General features: G+C 47.2%; 1 protein-coding gene across 5 annotated transcripts in view; it reads left to right on the forward strand.

The window, feature by feature from the left end:
* Nucleotides 1-285: 285 nt before the first annotated feature.
* Nucleotides 286-19,831, forward strand: part of LOC138513917 (zinc finger protein 3-like) — a 168,868-nt gene continuing 149,322 nt past the window's right edge. For 3 of the 5 annotated variants that reach the window (XM_069629067.1, XM_069629068.1, XM_069629065.1), the window contains exon 1: nt 305-398. Coding sequence is in view for 1 of the 5 variants with exons in the window: in XM_069629064.1 (XP_069485165.1) it covers nt 363-398 (36 nt within the window). In the remaining 4 variants the exon portion in view is untranslated. Of the gene's footprint in view, nt 399-19,831 lie in introns of all 5 variants that reach the window. The other 2 variants (XM_069629066.1, XM_069629064.1) reach the window with 2 other exon arrangements.

The raw sequence follows: 19,831 nt of genomic DNA on the forward strand, positions 1-19,831 counted from the left end.
ACTATTCGCTGTACTGTTCACTAGTCCCATTGGGAAGGTAGGAACGCGCTGGGCCCAGCCCCCCTCCATAAAACACATCTCCCCCGGGCAAATCGCAATCTACAAATAAAACGTTTTCAACCACCAAATAACAATCCGCTATACAAAATGTACTTTGCAAAGGAGGAATCTCTCGCGCACCTGCAACGCCTTGATTTCTCCCTCCGTCCCGCTCTCGTGCAACACCCCGACTTCCCGCTCGTGTCAAAAAGATGACGAAGGGAACGTTGAAACCCACGTGATACAGAGCAACCCACGTGATTAAGTGGAGGCGCAGCATTGCTATGGTCCGTTTCTCGGATGGGAACTAGACACTACACTTTATGAAACGCTCCTTTTCTGATTCCAGGCAGCGTCAGGTGAGTGCATCATCCAGCTCTTGTAGTGAATTTTTTGTGCTTTTCTTTTAGCATCCATTAACTTAGACGTTCTCACCCCTTTGTTATATTGTTAAGAGGAGTCCTTTTGCAACCTCTGTAAATGCACGTTGCCAACATTCTGCGACCAAAAAGGTGTATGATTTTTCAAGTTTCAAAAATAATTCTTAGCGTGACAATGGCATTACAGGAAAATACAAAACATACATTGTTGGCACCACTGGAGCATTCTAAAATACACAACCCATCAAACAGCACACTATAGAAAGATGTTCAAATGTTTAATTCTGAATGGCAAGTTAACACCGAATTCAGATACCTAACTTCACAGAAGGTAATCTCACAGAGCTGGTAGGCAACACGTTTACCAGCAGCAGCTTGGGCAGTCCATATTTATTCCTGCAGTGCAAGTTGAACACTGATAGAACTGGAGACTGATACCCTCCTCAGTCTGATAGGCAGATGCTGTGTGATGGAAGTACGTCCCGCCACTTGCCTTCACTGGTGGTTCACCTAAGGTCTGTACCGGCAAGAGTGCAGGGCAGAGTCCCGTAGCTGTCTGGTCAGTGGATTGGTCTGAGCCCATTGCTCAAAGTAAACACCCGCCCACCACAGAGACAGACTGACTAATGTGTTGCATGCTTTGTCCTGGGCCTGGTCTCAAGCAGCCTGCCTTAGAGTTGCAAATTATCTGCCACTGTAAAGAGCGGTAGGACTGCTTAAAAGCAGTAGCCTACTGCCTAAATCGTTAGGGTTGGCAAGTATGCACGTTGAAGCTGTAATTCGTTATATTGTACTTATCACATGTTGAAATTAAACATTGTAAGTACGTGACTTTCTAAACATCTCGTTTTGAAATTACACAGGGCAGCCTGTTGGTATCGTAGACGCAGTAGCTGCTCCGAAGCTCATTTACGGTACGGTTCAGGCTCTAGAATGCTCCCTACTCTGGTGTAAGTGACTACATATATAATAATCAGGCCCGTTTCTTGACCCGGGTGAAGTGGGTGGCTGCCCGGGGTGCAATTGCCCCGGGGGTGCAATTGCCCCGGTCTTTAGAGGGCAAAATTTCCCTGGGTGTGGGGTGCGCTTGCTTTGAGGAGAGTAGCCGCAGCACAGTAACGTTACGGAATTCAGAGGCTCTCTGAACTTTCGCGCCATATGGGGTGGGGGCATAAAAGGCTGCCTTTCCTAGTGGCGCCCGCCTTTGTAATCCAGCACGAACAACACACCACGGAGGAAAAAAGAAGCCTGCTTTTGAGCGTTCCCGGCTTCCCAGCCCGACACTCCAATTGCGTTCTACCTGGACCCGTGCGCAAGACAAGAAGACTGCACTGCCTCCCCGACTCGCTTGTGTGCAGAACTACTCAGAAAGAAGGTAGGTACAGCCTGATGCTTCTGTTGACATTTTAGAAAATGTTCCTTTTAAACTGTGTACATAGCGTTCGTCTGGTGCTCAAACAGTAGTTTGCTTAGTTCATAGTGCATTCTGGACAAGAACGGGTAAATGGAAATATTTTGTTTACACTTTCCTAGCCCAGATTTATTTCCAACGTGTAGACGCCTACATCGGTTGGATCGAGTGAGTGTATTGGATTTGCTTTGCTGTGTTCCTGCTTCCCCTTTAGAATGTGTCTCGCGCCTGAAAGGGTAAATGGCAGAATGTAGCTTCACGCTGTTCTGTACAAAAAAAAGTCTAAACGGCAGAAACATTTCTTAGTTACAGTTGAAAGCGTATATTGGAAGTTGCTGCAGTTCTGGGCACTTTCAGCCACAACCTTTCTTCTTTGTTGGTTTTAATTGGACAGGTTTTAAACTTGGTACTGTTTTCTGCAGTTCAGAGAACTTCATTTGTTTAGAGTTAGGATTCGGGGCAGGAACATATGGAACTAATGACACCTCTTTTCATGGTTCCATTGAGGTTTTATCCCCATGCAAATTGTTCTTCGTCCTGGCGGGAGTCCTTTCTCGTAATGAGATGGCTGCAGTGGTGTAGCTAGGATTTCTCGACACGGTGATCGTTAGCTGTGTACACGTGGGCCTATGGTAAAGTTCCCCATAAACCAAGGGGAATTTATTTGCTTTTGCTTGGTCCCACGGACAAGATCCGAGTTTGTGCTTTGATGGTATATCTTTGTCATTGTTTAGAACAACAAAATGGTACTCCTTTCATCGGCAGCGCAAGGATGATGGCTAGAAAGGTTCTGGCCAGAATTAAAAAACGCAGGCAGTGCAAAGATCTCTGGATGTTTAGATTCATCTGTAACTGGCTCTATGGGTTGAGCCCCTTGCATGGACTGATATAAATGTTTTCTGCTGCATAACAGTAATCTGCATACAAAATAACTGAAGTGTGAATATTTGACCACTATTAATGCTGTGAGACCAATGCCCACTTTTTGTCGCATGCTTTTTTTTCACACTCTTGTTTCTTTAAAATAGGCAGAAGAAGCACTCTCTAATCTACTTTTACAGGGAGCTGCCATTTTTATGCTTTTCATTTTGCATTCCTGTAAAGGTCATATAAAACAGACCTACAAGTACCAGACTGCAATCTGATATGAGGTTTATTATTTCAGTCCAGAAATTAGACTACTTGATATCCTGTCCATTGGGTTAAATTACTTTGAAATGTTCTACACAGGCCCCTGAAGGCCATGTGCGATGGACGGATAGTATAGTGAATGGGTTTCACTTCTATTTAAAAGGGTTTCTGCCATTTAATAAGTGACCACATGTAAGGTGTCTTTCACTGTAAGAGATTATGTCCAGCGGGTCTAAGGCTCAAATAAGGAGGGCCATGCAGACAGAGTGAAAGAGATTAAAGTGGGACAGAAAACGAGATGGTCAAGGTAAAGGTGAGAAAAGAGAGATTAAGAGAGGAAAATATAGGCCCTATAGACGAAGCAAAATGGGGGCAGAGATTTCACGTGAGAAGGGGATGCAATGGGCGGGTAAAGGGCAAGAGTGAGATGGAAGAGAGCTGAGGGTAAGGGTAGATGTGACTCGCAGGAGGAGGAGTTGAAATGTAACTGGTAGAGAGCACTGTGACCAGGACTGGCTAGAGAACGCTGTATCGTAGTGCTGTGAAATGCACACCGGAATGTGCAAATTGGCTTAGCTCTAGGGCTGCAGGAGGACTCTCTGAAGTGGAGGCCAGCCCTCCGTGCTCACATCAGTTGAATGCCTCCCTTTGATGTTTCGTCAGAAGAGTTGTTTGCTGACTGGTACTTTCCTTTGGTACAGAGCACCCTGCGGGCACTGAAAAGTGAACGCTCATAGATGTGCCAGTAGTCAGGCTGTAGTGACCTGCAGCCTACGTGGGAAGTTGGCCCTAGGTGCAGTTAGGGATGCTCTTACCCTCAGGCCACACCCTGTTTTTTATTTACCTTAGTGCCCCTTGCATCACTCTGGCCTCGTAACGAAGCTCGCCAGCGCTCCTGTGGTGTTTTAGTTCCTCACTTCTGGATTGTTCCATTTCAGTTTTTGCTTTCTTAATGGTTAAAACAAAGACCATTCAGTTGAGGAATATTGTATTAGATCGATTGAGTTTCTGGTCAGATGCTGCCTGCCTATTTGATCTAGAGGCTAGCATGTGTACTGTAGGTAAGTAGGATGTTTCCACTTTATGGCTATGTGAAATGAGTCAGAATCTGTGATCAAGACCTTCTGCCCTTTCCTTCCGCGCAAATAGAACTATCTGAAAGCACCATCACTTTAAATGACTTTGAAATGTCAAACGGCACTCCAAAAACTGCTTTACAATTTGGGCCAATTTGACCTGTATGAGGTCATTGGTGAGATGTAATTGAAAGGAAACCCTGTAAACAATGTTATCTTATGTTATTTTGCATTTATATAGCGCCTTATATACCATTGGTATGGTCTGAAGGCGCTGGTAGGTTGAACGCTCTTGGGAACGGAAGTTCGGGTCAGTAGAGGGAGTAGAGAGAGTCCAAAGGTGCGTGTGCACACCAGGTATGTGTGCAGCTGGTGCGGAATTCGTGTGGTAGCTGCTTCTTAGCGGTAGGTGTGGTGGTTGAGAGATCAGGAGTATGTGTTCGCTCTGGCAGGATTTATCCAGACAGAGTGTGGCTGCGTTAGGCCTGAGGAGAACGCCTGGCTGGGGATGTGAAACCAGCAGTGTTTACTTAGAGTGATGGGGAGTGAGCGGGAGATGTTGATATGAGAACAGTTATACCGAATGGTGTCATAGTATCTCTGTGTTCTAGTTGAGTGGTGGTGTAAAGAGAGTAAGCGTGGGGTGTGGTATGATATATGTTCTTTCAAATGTTCCCTGCATTCCAAAGCATATTATGTACGTCACGCAATTCTATGCGATCAGGTCCAATGTGCCATATGGTCCCAATTCAAGCAGCCATTTCTCTGAACCAAAGGTTATTATTGCCTCTCACAAATCTTAAAGTGCATTTCATGGTAATGAGTGGAGTTTCCAGACTACCCTTTTACCCCATCTGCCAATTCAGAGCCTTGTTTTGTTGTAGTTTGGTTACAGCATATTTGGTTGAGAGAGGGATTGACACTTGCAATGTGAGATGGTGAACTGTAACCTGTCAGCCAGGAGGAATTGGCATACATCGTATTTGTCCAAATGCTAGAAAGGTTTTGTTCAAATAGGTATGGCCATGATGTAGCCTCTCCAGATTTGGGCCACTTTCAACCCTGCACCTTTAGAATGGAGCCTCCTTACCGCTACTTTGCTTGGCAATCAATGCATCATTTAAACTGAAAAGACCTTTTTTTAAAAAAACGTTTTTTTGGGGGAGTTTTGATTATTCCTAGCAAGAATATTTCATCATTTTATATTTGGGCCATACTTTCTGGCTATTTCTTTTACTTCAGGAATTTGAACGTACTGGCAAAGTCAAAACTAATAAGTGGAAAATCAAGACTGGATACGCACTACGGAAAAAATTCTTTGCTATAAATCATTAAAACATCTGCCACCTACTACAATCGTCTAAAAGTCCCTCTGAACTATTGCGAGAAATTTCCAGAGAAGAACCTGAGAAAAATTTTCATGAGAGCCAGGCTGAACTTATTGAATACAAATGAAATTATGGCTATCAGAAGTCCAGGAACCAATGCGCATTGCCGGCTCTGCGCTGATCATGCCAAAATAGAAACAATCCGACACCTGCTCTTGTTTTGTCCAGCTTTAGCAGGAGAAAGAAAAACGTACTTAGCACCACTCACTTCAGATCTGACAATAATGGATGAAGAGACCTTGTGGTTTCGTCTGATCGCAGGAGATTCTCCAAGATGGGCTAGGTCGACAGCCAAATTCTTGGAGGGAGTGTTAAAGAAAATCAACCCTCCGACGACAGCGCCCTCTGATAGTAGTACAAGAGAAACCACAGCCAGAGCAAAGCCCGGTGTGGACTAGCATGACACATCGAGAGTGGTGTCCTAAGTACAAGTACAAAACTTAAAGCAAAACTCCAAGCATAGCGAAGCATCTTTTGTTAAAACCAATAGGTTAAAGCAATAAAGGAAAAAAAAAAAAAAAAAAACTAATAAGAGACGCAGAGAAAAAAGCAAGTGGAGCAAGGTATCAAAAGTGCCAAAGTACTGTCTTCATTTTTCAGGAGGGAAGAGAAGACTTCAAAAGAAGTAGATAAGCGCCCTCCCCAAGGCCAGGCAACAAGCATTCCTGAGGAAATGGTACTGCCTGTGGTCATGCCACAAGTTTCAAGAGATGAGGCCTCAAGAACCCAAGCACTAGAGGGCACTGATGACCAAGAGCAACACGGCACTGAAATGTGTTGGTTTGAAGACATTTCTTTATGGCCTAAATCAATGCCTGGACATGTGCATGATCAAATTGTAATGGGAGGGCCACAGGCAATGCCACCTCATAGTTATGTATGCCCAAAGGATGACAAAGAAAGGCACTTTTCTTCTTCATATGGGCTCAGGGTATTACCTAACCAAGAAACAGTCTCCAGGCCATGGCTGCAATATTCTATTTTGACTGATAGTCTACTGTTTTTGCTATAGGCTTTTTGACCCTATGCCAAAATCAAAACATGGTAGTGATGGCATTAATAACTGTAAGCATATTGGTAACTATTTGAAAATGCACGAAGGGTCTCCTGAACATGCCAAATCCAGTGGTAAGTGGGTGGATGCTGAAAGGTTCCTCACAGGAGATGTTGGTATTGATTCTCTCGTGCAAGATCAAATACATGCAGAGACCAAGCGTTGGCGGGCTGTGCTTGAAAGAATTATGTCAGTTATTGTCTTTCTGTCCAAAAATAATTTGGCATTTCGTGGCTCTTCAAACAAGTTACTTACTCCAAACAGTGGAAATTTCTTAGGCCTTGTTGAACTACTAGGGAAATTTGATCCGCTCATGATGGATCATTTGCATCGAGTGACCTCACAAGAGATCCACAGTCACTATTGCGTAAATGTCATTCAGAATGAACTAATTAGTTTAATGGGGTCTCAAGTAAAGAATGCAATTTTGCAAAGGGTGAAGGCTGCAAAATAGTTATTTTGGATTGTACTCCAGATGTCAGCCACACCAAGCAACTGTCTTGCACTGTAAGAATTGTGGATATTACAGGCAAAGACATTTATGTGAAAGAATATTTTATAGGGTATCGCCCAGTAGACGACACATCTGGTGAAGTACTTGCAAACCTGTATTCTGAAATGTCAGATTGCGGTCTAGAGATGGACAACTGCCGTGGTCAGGGGTATGATTATGATGGTGCAAACATGATTGGGGTAAACAAAGGAGTCCATGCGCGAGTTCTCGAGCAATACCGCCAGGGATTTTCTAAACCCATGTGGCTGCCACAGTTTAAATTTGGTGGTTGGCAATGCTCCCAAATCCTCTGTGAAATCTGTTTCTCTTTTTGGTGTACTTCAGAGACTCTATAATTTCTTTGCAGCTTCAACCAAACGCTGGAGCATTCTCAGTGAGCATGTAAAAGAAATATCCTTAAAAAAGGTCTGTGAAACACGATGGGAATGTAGAATTGAAAGCTTGAGAGCTGTCCGGTATCAATCTGTTGAGATACACACAGCACTAATGAGCACTGAAGAAAAAGTCAATGACCCAACATTGTCCTCGGAGGCTAAGTCCCTTGCTTTACACTTGGAAGATTTCTGTTTTATTTGTACTTTAGTTGTGTGGTATGACCTTCTACTTCAGGTGAACATTGTAAGCAAATCCATGCAGTCCAAACAAATAGATTTGCCAGCCTGCAATGACCTGCTTAAAAACTGCATTGCCTTTGTCAAAAGTTATAGGAGTCTGGGTTTTGAGTCTGCTATAACAACAGCAAAAGAGAGCGCCTTCCCTTTAGATGTTGACCCTACTTTTAAGGCAACTAAACGGCATATGAAAAAAAGAAAATCTTTGCGTGTGAGACTCCGGACGAGATCCCTGAGAATGAAGAACTTTTAAAAGTAACTGTATTTTATACCCTGATTGACGCCATAACTACTTCGTTTGAAAGGCACTTTTACCAGTTGTCTGCGCCCAATACAAGCTGGGGTTTTATGTGCAACATAAAGCTCTTGCCGGGAAAAGAAGAACTGCTACAACTGTGCAAGCACCTGGAGCAATTGCTAGCAACGGGTGGTGATAGTGCACCAGAATCTGATATAGTTGGTTCCCAGTTACCTGAGGAACTGAGACATATCCAGCCATCACTTCAGAAGAGTTCTATTATGCCCCTTGAAATTTTGCAGCACATTCATCATACAAAAACACATTGGTTGTTTCCAAATGTGTGGGTTGCCATGGAGGGTCTTAGTAACAATTCCAATTACAGTGGCAAGTGATGATAGGAGCTTTAGTAAATTGAAACTGATAGACATACTTGAGCTCCACAATCGCAGAGGAAAGGCCATCAGCCGCTGCAATACTTTGCACTTAGATTTTTATTAAGCTTTTTCATTAAGAGGTACAGACAGTTGCAGCCAACTGTGTTGACGTTAAACAATCCATTTTCCCACCACCCCCCCTCCTCATAACCCTCTTCCCCACATAAAAGCTACCACCACAGTCCGTCCATTTGGACATTAAAGCTAATAACCGAGACCACGAGCCAACTCCTCTCTTCCTGGCACTGGGAAATCTTGAGTCTTCTCAATCCACCTCAGTTGATTTTCCCCCACCCCCAAATACAATCAGTGAAAGGAGTTTCAGTCCCGGTCATACAGTTTGGGTTCAAAGCGTACGTTTTCCCCTCCCTCCTGCAGTAAGAAGGAGCCCCACTCAATCAGGAAGCTTTCCATATTATCATTAATCATACGTGAAGATATCCCACATTTGAGTTAATAGCTCGTTCTTGGAGGGGGTGGGCTTATCTTTCCATACCCGCTCTCAGCATTGCTTCAACAATTTTTGGGAACCTTGGGGTATCTGAATCAGCGGGTGGGGAGCTTAACAAGATATAGAGGGGGGAGCCAAGCCGACCAGGTTCTTGATCCAGCTAAGAACTTCAGACCAAAATACTTACACCTTTGGACACTCCCACCACATGTGGTACCGTGTTCCCTGCTGTCCACAATCCCTTGCGCAGAATGCGGAGGACCCCTTAAACATCTTAGCAAGCCTCGCATGGAGCAAGTGCCAGGAGTGCAGGATCGTGTTCCACTGCTGAGGTGTAAAGGTTCCATGCAAGAGTTAACTTAAAGCTATTTCTCCACGTATCATCCGAAATCTCTTCCCCTGCCCTTGTCTCTCATGTGAGCTTGAAGTTTGGCCTCCCTTCCATACCTGCCATAACCAGGACCCTATAAATCTTAGAGAGGATACCCTTCCTTTTTGCGGCTTCACAAAAGATTTCCTCAAAGGGGGTAAGGGTTCGAGAGATGTTGGTATGCCATTTGGAGCCAGTCAGGATACCCTTCAAGCGCACATATTCAACTACATTCATATTGCAGCCTCCCATGGCTTCTATTAGAGAATCGTATTCAATAAAGGAGTTTTCCCTGAACAATTGGGCTACCCTTTCCAGCCCCCCATCCGACCACTGCTGCGTATTCCAGAATCCCTTATTCCCCAAGTCAGATGGGCCTGCCCATAGGGAGCTTAGGGGGGAGGGCCACGAGGAAAGGGGTGCATTTGTTTTGTTAGGTTTCCATAGTCCCCATAGTACTGATAGGGTCGGGTGGGTCCTAACTTGGTGCAGAATCTCGTTGGGGTGGGTCCACAATAGGTCCCATACTTTCTTCGGGTGGGTGTGTGTATCTTCTGTATAAGACCAGTAGGCCCTCATGTCATCTCTTACGTGCTCCAGCATAACTCGGAGCTGCGCTGCCATGAAGTATAGCCTGAAGTCTGGGAGACCAAAAAATAAACTGGTTCACCATGGCTTGTAGTTTCACGAAAAAAGGTTTCTGGCAGGGTAGAAGGAATGGAAGCAAACAAGTAGAGGAGGCAGTGGAGAATAGTAATTTTCACGGAAACCATCTGTCCAAACCAGGAAAGGGTGAGGGGGTGGCCCAGCGCAGGAGATCTAATCGTACTTTTTCCAGGATTAGGGGGTTAGTTTACTTCTACCAGTCTGGACAAATGACTGGGCAGGTGAATACCCATATATGGTGAGGAAATGCTCTCCACTCTCATCCCACAGATTGTTTTATTGCCTGTGGTAAGCAACTCATATGCCCCTATGGACATCACACTGGACTTGGCAAGGTTAATTTTCAGGCCGAAGAAGCTACCAAAGTCCCTTGTCTGCTTCAAGAGTATGGGAAGAAATGTTGATAGGTTTGTCAGGTAGCAGAGAATGTCATCTGCAAAAAGAGAAAGCTTGAATTCTACCTCACTACATTGGATTTCCGTGATACCCCGATTTTCCCTAATGCCAGAGCATAGAGCAAGGGGGAGATAGGGCAGCCTTGCCTTGTCCCTCTAGAGAGTAGGAGGGGGGAGGAGATTGTGCCGTTAACAGCCACCTTTGCCGCAGGGCCATTATACAGTGTCGATATCCACTGCCTAAAATTCGTGGCAATCCTCATTTTCTGTAAAACCATGCCCATGTACTTCCACTCGACCCGACAAAAGCTTTTTCTGAGTCTATCAATATTAAGTGTGCTTCCAGCCCCCATTTATCCCTAACCTCATGCATCAGGTCAATGGTCTTTCTTATATTATCTGCCCCCTGGCGCCTCTGGGATAAATCCCACCTGGTCCCCATGAACCAACGAGGGCATCTGACGGGCGAGTCTGTTGGCTAGCAATTTAGCCATTAATTTCACATCTGTGTTCAACAGGCAAATGGGCTAATAGGACTGGCACTGGGCTGGGTCCTTCCCCTCTTTTGGGATGACCACTATCGGGGCTGCCAACATGGAGTTTCGGAGAATCCCCGTCTCTAGAGTGCTGTTCAATAGTTTGGCCATAAAGGGTGCAAGGGTAGAGCGAAATCTCTTATAAAAGCACACTGTGAATCTGTCCTCCCACGGTGTGGTTCCCCCCTTCATGGTACTAATTTTATCTATCACTTCCTGGGGCGTGATGGGAGCTTCCATGGGTTCTGCCTTCTTTGGTGAGAGACGTGGGATTGGTAGGGTGTCTAGAAATCTATCCACCTCCAATCTGTACCCGTCATAGTCTGAGGTGTAGAGAGTTTCATTAAAGGATCAAAACTCCTCCGCTATCTGGGGCTCCTCAATCACTTTACCACCTCCTGGTAAGCGTATAACATCAACCCTCCTACTCCTTCTCTGCTCTCTTAATCTCCACGCCAATATTTTATCTGCCTTTTTCCATGTATTTCTGCTTCAAGAATGAGAGTTTTCTCTCTGTTTGGCTCACCATGAGGGCCCTTAGCTTGGTTTTATAGTCTAGAAATTAAGACCATTGCCCTGGGAACATTTGGGTCTACACTTTCCCACCTGGCTGTATGGATTTAATTTTCCCTTGAAGATCCCTCTCTTCGCAGGCCCTCTCCCTTTTTCTTCTCGCACCCATCCCCATCAGGACACCCCTTAGCATGGCCTTAAAAGCCTCCCAAACCCCTGCAGTCCCAACCTCCACATTATCGTTGATCTTAAAGAATTCTATTATTGTTTTCAAAAGTGACTGGGCTAGTTCTTTGTCCCGCAGTATCTGGTCGTTACATGTCCACCTTCCGCTCTGCTGCACCCTCTGGGGGATTCCTACTTGGACTATCACCGAGTCGTGGTCGGACCACGTAACGACCTCTACAGCAGTCACTTGCGCGCTCCATTAGGGGGCAGTCCACTAGGATATAGTCAATCCTTGAGAAAGCATTGTGAACCTTTGAGTAAAATGTAAAGAGCATCTTCTGACCACTTCCCCTCCTGTGTGTGTCTGTCACTGCCAGTTCTGTGTTGACTTTCTGGAAGTACATGGAGGACTTCCGTTGTGCTTTAGTTGTAGTACAGGGGCTTCCTCTCTTTCTATTGCTTTCGTGGTGTAAAACCATATTGAATTCCCCACCTATTATTAGCTATCCTTCAGCAAAGTTTTGAATCCTACCCTTAATCGTGTCCCAATACTGGTCTTGGGCCTCATTTGGACAATAGAGTGAGACGACTGTCAGGGTATATCCTTTGATATCTCCCTTCACCATAACAAAGCGACCCTCTGGGTCTTGTAACTGCGCCTTGGGTACAAAGTGAAGCTTGCTAGCAACAAATAGGGCGACAGCCCAGCAGAGGCGTGGAATACAGCCCTCGCTTTTAGGGATGGATACTTCCCCTTTTTCCAATGGGTCTCCTGAAGAAACATAAAGTCCAGCTTTAACCTATTGAATTCTCGAATTGTTAAGGACCTTTTGTGGGGGGTGGGGGGGAATTCAGGCCTCTCACATTGAGCGAGCCCAGTGCCAGTGAACTTGTAATGTCAGCCATCAGGGGGGCATAGTATACAATTGCACGTCTCAAATTTTGTTTCTCGATATACGCTCCCCCTGGACCATCGTCTCTGGCCTCTGCCCAACTGAAGTAAGGTGCCCACCTGAAAGGACATAGTGTTTGGTAGCCTACAAAACTTTAACTTCCCTAAAACAAACCAAACTCCCCCAAACTTGTCCCCCTTACTCCCCCGGCATCTGGGCCACCTATGACATGTATTGCGTCGCTGGACCATGCCACTCTTTCCAACCCCTCTTCCAGGCCTGAGTAAAGCAAATTGACTCCTCTGAGCCCCCCTCAGACAGCCCTTATTCGGAATTCACAGTCCAATCCCCCCACCCCCTACCTCCGGTACACCAACCAAGTAAGCAACGACCCCACTGCAAAGCATCAGACTCAGCCTGGAGGACATGCTTTCTCAGTGAAACCTTTAAGCGTTGTTGTCCCCCTCCTGGAGTGTAAAGTACTTTGCCTCCTCCTACGGGGGGCGGGGATGCTGGGTTTAACTTCTTGAATTTCCTGTGGGCCTCGCACTTGACGTCTGTCCACAAATACATTTGCCCTCTGTTCTTCACTCAGCGTTTCTCCTCTGAGTTCCGATGAGGTGGACAGGGGCCGCATCTCCCAGCAATTCCTGAGTCCCCCTTTGTATGTCATCTTCTGTCACGAGATTGAATTTGTACCACTCTTACTCAAAGTATTCGTAAGCGGCCCGCAGATCCTCCTCCTTGTGAGTGTGAAGGCAGAAAGATCCTGGAACAGAGTTATTTGTGAGTTTTCCCACTCGGTCGGCCCCCTCTTCCTTGCCAGTTCGAAAATCTTTGACTTCTCAGTGAAGTAATGAAACTTCACCAGGATTGACCGTGGCCCTCTGGAGCTCCCTCCCGCTCTGTGCGCTCTGTCGATAGTCGAGACATTGGTATTCCCATCATTAAAGAGCTTGCTAACCACTGAGTTGATGGCTGCAATGATGTAACTTTGGGATTCGCCATTGTGTTCCTGAAAGCCGAAGAACCTCAGGTTATTGCAGAGTTCTCGATTTTCGAAATCGTCCATCTTTAAGGTACACATTTCCTCCCTCCTCTCCAGTTCTCAGAGGCGCATGTCGATCTGGGTTTCCAGTAAGTCCACTGAGGTTCTGTTTGCCTCTAAGCCTTGGACGCGTTCTTCCAAGCCATCTACTCTTTTTTTCCAGCCCATCAACCCTTTTACCAGTGTCCGCCCTAAAGCCCCTGATCTCTTCTAGCAGCGCCGCCATTGCCCCCGCTCACGGATTGCTTCTCTTCTGCGTCGGGAGCGGTTGATGTTGGCATGGGCGCTGGTCGTGGGAGAATTTTAGAAGGGAGCCCGGCCAGATCATGGATAGTTTCCAGGGTGAGCAATTCCTTGGGGCCCAGATGGAGGATCAACCCGCCGACTCGCTAGAAGGGCAGGACAGGGGGCTTGCAATTCTCTCCTGTGTGAGTCCCCACGTAGTTCGACGCTGGGGAATGCCACCTGTTCGTTGGAACAGGTATCCCCGTTGCGGGGGACTCAGCCATGGAGTGAGAGTTGAGCCGGGAACCAGGTGGGTATGCAGACTGCAAATATTTGTGAGAGTGTGCTGGGGGGCTTCAGGGTTCGCTTCGCATTTCCGGTGCGAGATTCAACAAGTAGATGGAGCAGGACCTTGTCCTGATGGGATGCCGTCTAGGCCCCCTCCTGTCACTGGGTGAGCTGGCAAGGGAACACGTGAGGGGGCCACCGGGACCCCACACAGTTATGTGGGCAGTGGATATCATCAAATGGCTCAGGCTTGTTGTGGGGGTTGCCCACGGGGGTCACCACGTGTGACAGACGAGTTGGAGGGACCAGAGTCAATGTGGAGCACTGTCTGGGGTAGCAGGGGCTGACATGTAGGGGCTAGGAGCAGGACCAGTTAGTCCTCTACTAGGTCTGCCTCACCTGATTATCTCCCCACCTACTAGTGAGAACGCTGCTCATGCTCTCCTGCCTCCTCTGCGGTCCTGTGGGCGAGATTAAGGCAGGACCTTGTAAACCTGGAGGTCCCGGAGCAGTCTGATGTTGTTATTCCCCTCCAAACATGTGGGGGGGGGGGGCGGATGGGTCAGCCGGTTCCCGGGCGGCCTCCCGCTGACAAGACGTGCAGCAGAGTGAAGAGAGGCAGATGAGGCGCGATCGGGCAGCACAGGCGCTTGTGCTTGCACAATGCGGTAAAGGTGTCGGTAAAGGGCCTGAGCTCCGTTGCGGGCTGCCTGGGGTTGCCTCACTTGTTGCAGCTCCGGTGTCGTAGGGAAGCTCCTCACGCCACTATGCCCATGAGCGTGGTGAAAGAAGGGTGAATAGAACTCCGCTGGTCTCCGGAGGATCGGGGGCGCGCCAGCCGCAGCACCGAAACCGCTCCTCTCCCCGCCTGTGCGGGAGCCGTTCCTTTTCTCGGGACTCCTGTCCAGCCCAGAGTCTCACGGCGTCCAGCCACTCTCTGGTGGGGACATTTCTCTGGATCCCCAGGGTCCAGCGAGTTAAGAACTAGACCGGGGGTGTGTATTGCTCTCCTCTGAAAAGTGCACGGAACTACCATAAATCACCATTGCAATTATAGAGCAAATACTTCAACCCAAAAACAGACACAATAATTCACAGCCACGCACGCTTTAGAAGATAATCAGCTCTTTACGGCTATTTATTCAAAGATTACAAGTACATAGAAATAACTCATAAAACTAACATGGACATAGATCACAGAAAAAGTAAAGAAGTCAAAGAAAGAATACATCACTGTGAGCGTATTATCATTCTTCATCTTGCCCATTTATGGCTGGAAGACCCCGAGGACAGCGAGGACGAGAGTGCCACAGCTCACAGGAAGGCCAGACGGAGCATCCTTCTCTGGCTGAAGTCTCACCTGACCCCTCCAGGTTTCCGCCTATATAGGCACTCCAGAGTTAATTCTCGAACCTTCTGGAATTGCACCTGCGCAGTTGAGGAACAGCCGTCGGTTGCCAGCTGGGTCAATCGAGAGCCCCCCCCCACCCCCCAAGGAATGCAGGACCTCCCTGCTCTAAAACTCAGAAAAAACATGCTCCATGGAGAACAGTAGCAAGTCATAACAACATTAGCTTTTCCCAGCAGAAATGGCCTTGACTGCATACCAAGTATGAAAAAAGCATGTTTGTCTCAGCACTGTGAATCTAACACTTCAGCAAAATGTGTTCAGCCTTTCACTGCGGAGTGAAGTAAATATCCAACATGGCTCCAAGAACTCCCAGAATGCATTGTGCTCCCGCTAAGAGCCTTGAACTAAGCATACATTGAGCAGAACAGGGTGCTCCGTAGCTTTGGGCAACACCAGACCGGGTCTATTCTCTTCCTCTGGGGCTTTCTGGGGACAGCCCTACCAGCAATTGGGCCTGCTTGGACAGAGCAGCACTCGGGAGCTTTGCATTGCTGCGCCCCCTGGTGGCCAATCTACCCCTTGCAATACTTTCAATTGAGAGGGAACTTGTTGAAAAAATTGATTATACAGCAGCAATAAATGCTTTTGCAGCAGCAAAGTCAAGGAGAGTGCCCTTAACACATAAAACTTGACGCACAACTTTTAAAGTAGTTTATACTGTTTGTGTACTCTGCTTTGTCCGAGGAATTACTGCAAAGTTCTTGAATCATGATGTAATAAAACCGATTTGTTTAGCAATGATTTATTGACCTTGGCTAGGAGTTACTTAACCGTGTAGTTTGGGATTGGGGCGCAGAGTGGGCGCATTCTAGTGTTTCGCCCTGGGCACCGAATGGACTAGAAACTGCTCTGATAATACTTGCTCCGGCTAATGATTGCGGACGTGTACTGTCTCCAGCTCCTCTGGTTTCGGTATGTCCCCTTTCACCTCTTGCAACGATTGGGACAGTTCTGCTTGCATCATGCTGAACTGCGACTGAATGGTGTTCACTATCTTGTCCACCAAATCCTAAAAGCATTGGCAAAGGACCTCCTGAGTGACCACTTAATCTTTTGCAGTGCCTGCCAGCACCTCCAAATCCTCTCCTGCCCTGGGCCACTGATCTCCCCCAGCCAGGACCTCGCTGTCTTTGTGCCAGAGTCTCTGCAGATTGCCCTCCTGTGGTTTCTTCACAGACTTGGGGGCAGCTTGCATGTCCGTCCCCTTGTTTTTGGACATAGTGTGTAGGCAGGTCTTATTGGGGTGGGGGGGGCCCTGCCGCCTCCTCTTCTACCTGATATTGTTTTGCATCCTTCGGACCTCATCCGGACATTTTTTCACGGTGTAGGAACCTCCTCCGTCCGCCGCTTTGTGGGTCCGCCCTTGACTCTGTGGGGGGGTTTGGAACTCCCCTCTAACTGTGCGCAGTTGAGCCACTGTTTGTCCTCCTCCTTGGGTTTCAAATGACCCTCCTCCTGGCCTTGGTTCCAGGATCACACTGCCCTGAGCCCGACCAAATGGCTTCTCCCTTATTCTTCCTTGCCCACCACGGATGTAGATGGACTCTTTAGCCCTGTATTCGGCCTCAGGATTGACCTGGGGAGGCCAGGGCCCCACCGGTTACTGTCTCCTATGTGTGGTGCGCCTCTTGCTCCCTTGCCTCCCTTTCTGTGCTGCTGGATCGGAGTGCGCTGGCTGAGGTACAATATGCAGTTCCAAAATCCAAAATGTACCTCAAATGGGCCTCCAACCGCTCCGGCTATAACGCCACAGGGTCTCCCCTGGTCTTCTCTGCAAAGTGCTGGATTCAAAGCTTGGGCAGGGCCCCTCCCACCACACTCCCCCACTCCTCAACGTCACTCTGCTCAAAGCTGGTGATCACTGATCACTACCTGCACTGGTCAGCCTCTGCCTGCTTGTACCATTTCCCGGGCCAGGGCGCACGCTGACCTGTGATGGTTCTCTCCCAAGGCGGAGGCGGTGGGGAGTCAAGCCCCTCGGAGGTTCGGCACCTTCCTGCCTCTTCGCTGTGCGGCCCCTCCCGGGCCTCTTGGGTGCTCTTGTCCACTGCGCAGCTCTCAGCAGTGGGCTACCGGTATGGCCCTTCCGGATCCTCCTGAGCTCTCTGATGAGAAGCTGCTTCTCTGGCGCCGGGGTGGTTCAGTCCCACCTTGATCGTCCCGCTAATAATGGCCAGCATGGGAGCCCCTGCTCCTCGAATCCAGCCCTGGTGGGCATCCATTATCACAGGCAGCTCCTTCCTGACGGGCACCTCCGCCGTCCGACAGCGGCTGCTTTCCACCACACCACCTTGCAGCCGTACTGGATCCTCAGCCGTCCTGGGTCTCCCAGAGTGGTTCTTCTTGCTTGCGGTCTGCGAGCGTGTCTCTCAGCTTGTGCCCCCAGACCGCGGAGACAAAGGCCGGACACCCGCCTCTGCTAAAGTCCCCCAGCGATCCGGGCTGTTGCACTCCACCACCACAGCCTACATGGATAAATCATTGCCTGGGGAAGGTTCTTTTAATCTATCTTTATTGTCTTTGGCACCGGAGGTGAGCGCTCCACGATCACGCTGCTCTCCCCTCGGTGGCCATCTTAGAATCCCAAACACTATGCACTTTTTAATGGGTATCCATCATAGATGCCAGTACAAAATGCTGTATTTATTTATTTATTTATTTATTTGGAAGGATGATCTGTGCTTTTATCTGGCTGCACTGGAATTTTGAGGCGCCCAGTCTAGCCATTCTTTGCTGTGGCATGACATATTTGTTTTTTTTTACCGGGATTCTATTACTTTGCAAGCCATAGATGAGTCTGTACAGTGTAAAAGCTTAGCTGCTTGAAAGGACTTCAAATAGCTATGATAAAAAAGGCTCTGAAAACAGTTTGGCCAGTTGTCTCCCACATAATGCAATCCTAAGCATAAAGCAATGCAAGAGCTCTGGAGGCTAACTGCAGTGTTTGGTATTGCAGTAGATCTGTAGATGTACAGACTGGATGGAACTACTGATTGCTACTTTGCATAAGCATTTAGTTCGCTTTGTGTATTCATTATGTAAGAGGTAAGAAAGGGACTAAGTAGAGTGGATTGCATAGCAGGCGGAGAACTGGGCAAACTAGGTGGACTATTGTAGTTTGTGGTCATCTCACTTTTAGGGTACCTGGTATAAAGCAACAGAGTGATAATATAGAATGTCAAGGAGTATGGGTTTGCTCATGGGTTGAGCACCAGTTGCAAGGTTGGTCATCAAAAGCATTTGATCATGTACATTTTCAAAACTGTTCACTCGTCAATATGATGCATTTTTTCCAACAAAATGAAATATAGTTGGCACTATGATTTTTAGATACACTAACCTAAACATTACTGTGAAGCATGGAGATGATGCAGTGTTTTACAGTATCAATACTGTAATTATGTATTAGGTAACAACTTACATTTTAGGAATGGCATTGCACGACTATCTTTTAAAAAAAATATAAAGTTGACACATACATCTTTTTGCCAGACAGGATATAGAAAGCTTAATAAAAGTATCATCCTGATTACTTCTGGATTGCAATTATTTGAAGAAGAAATTCCTGCCTAGCACTCCCATACATGCCTTTGGCACTCAAGAGTGGAGGAGACGATTGCTGCTGCACTTTCTCTCCATTAGCACTTGAAGTGAACCGAGAAAAGAGGATGAAGAGAGCACTGAGGGTAAGAGAGGAATATAGGGTGAGCTGTGCCTTCATTGAAGAGAGCAACTTAAATAGCTAACTTTGCTACACACGTGTCCATTTGATTAGCAGACCTACAGAATTGCATAGCAAATTGCTATGCGACACCGCTTATTTTATGTCTTGCTCTAAGGAAGATCACATCCCTGCCTCCTTCCCTTAGAAGGTCATTGATTTCTGTTGAGTGTTTTGCCATGAATCTAACATTGAGGAGACTGCAGTGTAGTTTTCTTGATTTTCCTTTCGTGGTGTTAGTATTGTTTGTTCTGATCGGTGTGGTGTTGGTTGGGGTTTCCGCTCCAGGTGGGTTTTTCCCGGTTGAGTCTTTTGGGTGGGGTGGTTCTTAGTTGGTCAGTCTCTTTGTTGAGTAGACCGAGGTTTATGGCGGGGTTGGTTCATTCCGGGTGGCAAATAGGGTAGCTACCCCTCTGTTGGTCCAGTCTTGGTGATCTACGGGGTGTAGAGTGTGATGGATTCCAATGTGTTCCTTGTTCTGGTTAGGTCCAAGGTGGAGACCGGGTTCGGGATAGTTGTCGTGTTCCGTTTGGTGTCCTGGTTGGGTCTGTATTCGTGACGCTTGTTGGCTGTCGGTTCTTTGTTGCTGTGCTGTTGCACTCCACCACCACAGCCTACATGGATAAATCATTGCCTGGGGAAGGTTCTTTTAATCTATCTTTATTGTCTTTGGCACCGGAGGTGAGCGCTCCACGATCACGCTGCTCTCCCCTCGGTGGCCATCTTAGAATCCCAAACACTATGCACTTTTTAATGGGTATCCATCATAGATGCCAGTACAAAATGCTGTATTTATTTATTTATTTATTTATTTGGAAGGATGATCTGTGCTTTTATCTGGCTGCACTGGAATTTTGAGGCGCCCAG

The sequence above is a fragment of the Ambystoma mexicanum genome, chromosome 12, assembly GCF_040938575.1.
Source record: "Ambystoma mexicanum isolate Mex_15411 chromosome 12, UKY_AmexF1_1, whole genome shotgun sequence".
In the NCBI taxonomy this organism is placed as follows: domain Eukaryota; kingdom Metazoa; phylum Chordata; class Amphibia; order Caudata; family Ambystomatidae; genus Ambystoma; species Ambystoma mexicanum.